This window comes from Doryrhamphus excisus, chromosome 22 (assembly GCF_030265055.1).
Source record: "Doryrhamphus excisus isolate RoL2022-K1 chromosome 22, RoL_Dexc_1.0, whole genome shotgun sequence".
Classification (NCBI taxonomy): Eukaryota; Metazoa; Chordata; class Actinopteri; order Syngnathiformes; family Syngnathidae; genus Doryrhamphus; species Doryrhamphus excisus.
The window spans coordinates 7,647,238-7,655,330 of NC_080487.1; the positions used below are offsets into that span (position 1 = coordinate 7,647,238).

An 8,093-nucleotide genomic window follows, 5' to 3' on the forward strand; every position below is an offset into this window, starting at 1 on the left:
ATATAAATGTATATAAGTAAATTATATTACTATTTTCCACTTGGGTTACAGATGGAAAATGTAATTTTACTTGTGATGTCTCACCTGCATCAGTGGGGTGGTCTTCTCTGACCACCCACTTCGCTCCGCCACTGTCCACATCTATGACAATTTTATGACGTGTATATTCAGTGCAGTGACTTCACAGGGTTAATTTGCATCCAGTACTGGAATTTTACCCCCATACTAACTCTCTTATGTAAGTACAGTGGGAACGCATGGCCTTCATTTTGAGATGCAATACCTCATTTCACCCCTTGGGTACGTGTTAACGCCACATACTGTGTGTTAGAGGAGACATGCTTTTATTTTGAAAGCACAGCTAGGTGGCTAATCAGCAGGTCCTTCGCGTCGACTCCTGTAGAGGTCAGCCGGTGGACCCGGCGGACTGATGGCTGTCTATGATGCGGAGGAATACTGACGTGTACAGGTAGTCATATTTAAGGAGCGCTTCTTGGTATTTACACCGATGATTGTTTGTCTTTTTGACGGTGGCTGCATCGATTCATCACATAAGCCGATGCTATGATATTGTCAACTGCTGCTAGCATTGCTAACCGTTAGCCGCTCAGCCTCACCACGTCTTATAATTTACCACTTTTATTGTCTTCTTCATTTTTGTCAAGATTATTTCTCCAAAACACAATGCTAGTAACATGTAACATAATGCAAGTAACATGAGTTGACAATGCAGTTTTTAAATGTTTCTTTTGCAGGCAGGTATGGTTTGTGTTCTAGCTATTATTGGTAACTAAAAAGAGTACCACATGTGTAAATCAGGATTAAACCCGGTTTTAGTCCGCCACTAGGAAAAAACTCTACGAGTCTGTGGAGCAAACTTAATTGGATATTGCCTGGTGGATAATTAGGGCTTACCTGTTGCATAAACAGGGTCGCCCTTATTTTGATTTTTTTTTCTTTGTAGACCGGAAGGTGTTTCTGCTTTTGAATTTCATGGTTTCACTCTATCACCACTCCATAGTAAAAATTTTCATAGTAAAAGTATATTAATAAATCATGTTATGTCTTAATACCTCCTATTAGTAAAAAAAAAACATGTGTATATATAGGCAAATTTAACATATTTGCCTAAATGGTTAGAGCTCACATAGTAGTTGGTTAATATTCTGCATTATACATTGGTAGTGTCTTTTTCTTTTACCGGGACACTACACTTGAGTACCATCTAATAGCTGAAATGTGACATGACACAATGATGACATGACACAATTCATTTTTGAATGAGAATCTGAATAATTGTTATTTCCATATGCTGTATGTATTCATGTAAGTGTCTTGTCCTTCGCAGCTCTGGCCCAGTGGCCGCCCACCAGGACAAGCAGTGTTATGGATAGAGCTCCGCAATGACGCACAACAGCCTCGCTTATTCCCAGCTGTCGGCCAAGGCCGCCGCCCTGCGGATGATTCACCTGCCGCTGTCCGTGTGCGGTTCTGTGGCACGACTGCAGGTGTGTAATTTTGTAATTTTTGTGGGTGAAAAAAGTCAGAATAAAACGAAAAGCAAAACAATTACGTTGAGAAATACAATTGAGTTTTACTATGTTGCTTGATTTAATTTTTCAATGTCACAAGCAAGACAGAGCCCCCTGTGAGTGCTTTTAGATCAGGGGTGCCAATGACGTTGATTACGAGCTAGGGTAGTTGAGATAATGAGTTTATTGCACATGGGTTGGTCTCTGGAATAGTGGACCAAACACACATTGCGCAATACCCAGTGGGTGTCTGCATAATTTGAGGATGGCTTTTGGAGGCCTATATAAAGGCCCAAAAAAGGCCAGTATTGTTAGTTCAGTGAACGGCATCACGCCATGTCTATCACATGTATATCTCTCGACACCAAGTATGGTGGAGGCTGTTTGAGTTATGGCGATATAGCCAGGTGTATGGGCTGTTTCCGACCCATAATCAGAAAATGAACGTCACAACACCACAGGCTCTGTTGACGATAGACCGCATCCAGGAAGTTTTTTGTTTCTGTATGTATATTCATGAAGAAAATACAGTTTATGGCTTGAAAATCAAAATTATGTAAAAAAATATGGTTCTAAAAAATTTTGGTTCTAACCCAAGGCGGGGTCATGACAATTGTGTGTCGATTCCGTCTGCCAGGTGAGCCCGGGAACCAAGAAACTGGTTGCCGCCACCGTCTTCGGTGCCGTATCACTGCTCTTTCTGGCCCGCCACTTCCAGAGGAGGCGGGGCCGAAAGAAGGCCGTGGCATCGCCATGGGAGCAAGCCGCCCTCCAGCTCTTCTCTTCGTCCGCCGCTGCCGCCATGGAGGACGGTGAGGCTGGAACTGTCGGCCGGGCAGGCTGCTTATGCTGCTTCAACACATTCATTATGGAATTGTCTTACCTTCATTGTTTGCATTGCATATCTACATTATATGTGTACAGTACTGGACCATAGCATGGTATTGAACTGTTGGCCCACTCACAAAGGTTCTGTGTCTTCATACTCCTTCACCAGATAACACCAGTCAGCAGATCACGCAGTCCCTCAAGTCCAAGTCCGGCTTCTCTACTGGGGCCCACAGAGAATGTTGTGGGTCTGTGCTGAGCCTGTCTTCGGTACGACACAATCACACAGACTCATGAGCAAATTTGTGCAAAAAGAAATGTTGTGCAACTGCTTTTGGGTTGTTTTTTTTATTTTAGGTGCAAAGTGTGGACTCGTCCAGCAGTGACACCTGTGCTGTGGAACCCAGCTGCTGGGACCGACTGAGCGATGCTGACCTCTGCAGCGTGGTCACCACACCCGAAAACCTGTACCTCATGGGTAAAGACTCGTAGATGTTCAGTCACACTTATTTGGTCCGACGACGTACTGTGTGTGTTGTTGCAGGTATGGACTTATTCGAGGAGGCTTTGCGACGCTGGGAGGAGGCCTTGACGTTCCGTAGCAAGCAGGGCGAGGACGACCTGAGTTGTGTATCCGTCAAGATGGGCGCAGAGGATGCCATCGCCGAGCAGAACATGGATGTATGTGCTTCTGCATCTCCACTTGTCAGTAATTGATCATAGGAGTAGATAGTAGACCTCCACTAATTCGTTTGGATTTTGGATAAATTTTTTACATAGGAATGAATAGAAATGGAAATTCTAGGGTCACAAGTTTATTAAATGTGCAGCTACAGTCACAATTTAACATTCATACAAGTGTAAAAAGAAGACAACCCTGCTCACCTAATGCAACCTCTTCCTGTTGGTGTTCAGGACGTCATCAGTGCAGAGTTCGTCCACAGGCTGAAGTCTCTGCTGCAGAGGGCTTACCTTCTCCAGGGGGAGTTTGAGGGCGTGTTGGGCATGTCGGAGCCTTCATCGAACACGGCCAGCCGGGGTCAGTCACTCCCATGTCCCATAATCCTCGCTATTCTGCTGTGGTTTGATGAGTTCAGGCACTTGAATGGAGCTATTCTTTCCACACCACCTTGACTGAATATTCCACATGATGCCAGTTAGTCAAGTCATGACGTGTTGTGTGTCCCTGTCAAGACATTTTGGCCCGGGACGAGCAGGATGATGTGTATCTGAGGGACAGCATCAGCATTGCCTCCACAGACTCCTTTGTCTCCGCCACCGAGGTGAGCCAATCCCAACGCATACTCACACTAGCCAAGGTTAGTGTGAGGTGACTGGCTTGATTTCTTCATTGGGAGCAGGTCTGCTTTATATTACTGAGATTTTGTAAAAAATGTGTGTAAATCAGGAATGTGAGGCATGTGTGCTAACCACTTGAACACCATGCAGCCAGTCAGAATGAATTACAATTTTAAAATATGTTCAATTTGAATTCTCTGTGTGGCGTTTGCATGTTCTACCCGTTTCCTCCCCCATTCCAAAAACATGCTAGGTTATTTGGCGAATGGTTGTGTACCTCGCCTCTCGACCGAAGACAGCTGGGATATGCTCCAGCATACCCGCGACCCTGGTGAGGAAAAATGGATGGATATGAAAAGTCCATAAAATTTGGTAGCAAACACAAGCACTTCGACCCATTGACAAATGATCGTTGAACATTGGTCACAATGTTTTCAGGTAATGGTAATGGTTTTATTTTATTTGAACATGCATCAGATTACAATTGAGTGCATCCCATAATCACTTCACAGTTCCACATGTCCAAAAGGAGTAGGAAGAAGCAAAGCTTATTTAGTTCCCTGCACACACGGGGAGAACATGGAAACTCCACAGAGATGGCAGAGGGTGGAATTGAACTCGGGTCTCCTAACTGTGAAGCCTGCGTGCTAACCACTCGATCGCCGTGCAACCCAAATATCCAACATCCCTAATTAGAAATGACTCCTCTAAATGCCCTATTGTGCGTTCTAGCTGTCGGAGCACAGAGAGCTACGTAGCATCTACACACTGACTCATCGCCCTTTCTACGAGGAGGCCTTACAGATGGCAGAGGAGGGCAAGATCTCCTGCAGGGTGCTGCGGTAAAGACGCGCACATGCTGCATCTTCATCCCATTCAAAATTCCTGGTGTAGACACCCAAACCACTTTGACTCCTTAGGACGGAGATGCTGGATTGCCTGGGAGACATCGACTTCCTGGCCAAGCTGCACTGCGTGCGGCAGGCATGTCAGGTAAGAAAGTCACATGATCGTCATTTACACGCTTGTTGTGCAAAAAGCATAGGTGGCGCTGTGCTGCCTTTCAGCATTCATCCATGACTTCACCACACATGGAAGTCATGAGGTGCTGGCTGGTCCATGGTTATCTACATGTTGCTTGTATTCCAAATGACTGATTATTAGCAGGAACCCACCTCAAAAAGGTTGGAAGAATTCAAGTACTGTGTTGTCTTCAGCTCATTCTGTGTGAAAGGACCACCAGGTTGTTCCTGGCCGACACCAGCAAGAAGATTCTGTCCTCTATCATGGTCAAAGCACAAAAGGTAAGATGAGAAAGTGTTGAATGTGAATGAGCGTTACATTTCTACAATAGCAGCCATATTGGCCCACGAGCTGACTTGTTAGAACTCGGCTAAAAGTTGAAAATGGCCTTTAACAGGACAACACTAGGGCCCACGAAATTCACTTTTTTACATTTATTTTACCACAGTAGACTGGACACTTTTGCAAATGTTAGTTAATGAAATCTACATTGCAAAACATCATTGGACAATTTTGCCCAGTATTTCAGACTCCATTTCCAACTCAGTAGGCGGGACTTGCGCACAAAGTGGAGAATCCACGCTCGTGGTCGCCTCATATTATTAGGTTTCTGCCCTGTAGTTGATCAGCACCTATTTTTAGGAATTGGACCAGACGGACAACTGTCCCATCAAGTGGTATTGATTGTGATACACGGAGCACATAAGACATGATATGACAACACAGTCTAGCTAGCCGTGTATCGACTAAATATTTCATTTGTGCAGATACTTTACAGTATATTGATGGTATATGGATTGGTTGTCTATCAATGGTTGTTCTTACACTTGTTTTCCTTGTCAATACAAATTGGTCTCCTAGTGGGAATTTACTGATCAAATACAGGGCAAAATTCTTGCTAAAATACACAGAAAAGTTGTCCATGAAGTAATTCTAGTACCAGTGCATCCTGAAGGGGTCAGGCATGTGAGGTCAGGCACGGTGTAAACACACTCATACAGTCACACCAGCATGCTCTGCTAAACTAAACTAACCCTGCTAACTTCCACTCACTAACAGTAAGAAGAACAACTTTTGTTTGTGTTTGAAGTCGCCATTTTGACATGTTCATTTTGGGAGGGGGTGGATTTTGCCACAATTGAGCGATCCGGTGGGGGAATATTTCCTGACTCAAACGTTCTGTATAGCAGATGGCATAACCCTTAACACTCTTCATATACACACACCAAAGGCGGTGTGTATAATCATGCATCAATATAGTGGCAACATTGTATGTGGTGTTGTGTACAAATCTGCGCGTACCTACATAGATTTTTTTAAATCACATGTGCAAGGTTAACCAAAGGAAACCAACACCCATGGGTCAATAACGTCAAGTATTTGAAATAGTAGTACAAAAACGCAAATGAGTTTATAATCCTCTGGCTCAAGTATACTCTTAGCACTCCATGGAGTTCCAGACCTCAAACCAGCATTCAACGCTACTGTTATGCATTTCAGAGCCCAAAGAGATTTGAGGAAGTGTTTGAAGAGATGATGTTCTTCTTGGAGCAGACGGAGCACTGGAAGAACACAGAGGTGGAGCTCGCCACAAGTGGGGTATGTATAGCACACCTTGGTTTTTTTGGGAGACAGCCTTTGTCAAGCGTTGATGTCATTAGGTGAAACACTTGAACTTCTATGACATTGTCCTGGACTTCATCCTCATGGATTCCTTTGAAGACCTGGAGAACCCACCCATCTGCATCCAGAACGTTGTCAACAACCGCTGGCTCAACAGCTCCTTCAAGGAGACGGTAAGGCTTTGCAAGAAACGTCTCATCTGCCAGTGAGGCCCCCGCCCGTGTAAAGTGACCTGGTGGATGTGTTACAGGCCGTGGCGTCCAGCTGCTGGTCTGTGCTCAAGCACAAGAGGCAGCACATGAAGGTGACGCATGTTTGATTCGGCTTCATAAACTGGTGAAAATGTTGAAACACGTTTTGCATTTAATGAGTGCAGGTTGCAGATGGCTTCATTGCCCGCTTCTACACGCTATGCGAGCAGATCAGTCCCGTCCTGGCGTGGGGCTTTCTGGGTCCAAAGAGCCCCCTGCATGACTTCTGCTGCTTCTTCAAGGTCCGGTTCAAAGATGCCACACTCCACTAACCAATATTTTGTTAAGGCTGAACTTCTATTTCCCTCCTCAGGACCAGGTACTCCACTTCCTCAAGGATATATTCGACCTGGACAAGGTGCGCTACTCGTCAGTGGACAGTCTGGCAGAGGATATGTTGCATCTGCTACATAGACGCTCTGAACTGATGCTGGCCTACCTGGGTGCAGACTCCCTGCCACCCACCAGCAGTTGCAATGCCACCCTGCAGCTGATGCCCTGCCCCCTCATGAAGGCTTGTGTTCAGTGATGTAGTGCTGAAGGCTTGAAGATGCATGGTATGTCTATCATGACAATGAGGCTCTATGTGCGATCATCTGTACAGCTTTCTTTGCAAAATCTTGACTGCACATTTGGTCTAAGATATCAAGAGCAATAATGTCACTTGTCCTGTAAGTGTTCAAATGTTAAGTATACCCTTGCTTGCAGCTATTGACTATAGAAGTCATTTGTGTCCTTTTAAAAAGCTTTAGATAGGATTACAGATTGAAGGAAATCCAAGCCATTAGATCACATTTAATATTTTACTATACTTCAAACACATAGGGTATTTTTAGACATTTGTGTATTATTGTGGGCAGAATTTCACTGTATAAAGATGGATGTGCTATACATCCCTACAACTATTCCAAGTGCATTTGTGTTGTACTACTGATTTGCAAGTTGCTTCAAAGGAATGCGTGTTCCCAGTGCAGGAGAACATGACTGACGCTGAAGGATCATGCACAGGTGAAAACATCTAAATGCATTGACTGTGCACTCACCTTCACTGTCAGCTTCGGTGTTTAAATGTTTTTCATGCACCTGTCTGTGCATTCATGTCCATGTGAAATAAAAGTTGGGACGAGTCTGTCGGGGGCACATTTGTTACACCTTTATTAATTGAACAGATTCAAACAGCACATGAATGGTCTTTACCTCAAATGCATGCTTCCTCCTGCTTAATACCCCCCAAACATCCCCCATTTCCTCCCCAACACCATCATGAAAGTTGTAAAAACGCAGAGCCTGAGTGGGACATTTGAAATGACACAGCCTAATAAAAGACAACATGTTCAAAGTACAGTTCCTGTCCTCATCCAACTTTCTAAAGCATTGCAACCATGACAACCAAGACAGCTCAAATCACCAGCATGGCATCATTGAAAACAACCCGAGCACAAAACATGACTGACTTGCACTTTAGTGTCACAACAGCAATTCAAGTTCATGTTTTTACCTTAGCACTGGAGCTCTTGCCCGGCCTACGCTCGGCAGA

The 8,093-nt window shown here is 44.5% G+C and overlaps 1 protein-coding gene across 1 annotated transcript; it reads left to right on the forward strand.

Moving 5' to 3' along the window:
• The first annotated feature begins 301 nt into the window (after positions 1–301).
• On the forward strand, positions 302–7,900 carry miga1 (mitoguardin 1). Its single transcript, XM_058061442.1, has 16 exons — positions 302–469; positions 1,349–1,508; positions 2,170–2,344; positions 2,530–2,630; positions 2,718–2,838; positions 2,905–3,041; positions 3,276–3,399; positions 3,555–3,643; positions 4,392–4,501; positions 4,580–4,652; positions 4,877–4,963; positions 6,183–6,281; positions 6,344–6,478; positions 6,556–6,609; positions 6,682–6,798; positions 6,870–7,900. The coding sequence occupies exons 2-16, from the start codon at positions 1,404–1,406 to the stop codon at positions 7,083–7,085; spliced, it is 1,743 nt and encodes a 580-aa protein (XP_057917425.1). The 5' UTR covers positions 302–469; positions 1,349–1,403; the 3' UTR covers positions 7,086–7,900.
• Positions 7,901–8,093: the final 193 nt, after the last annotated feature.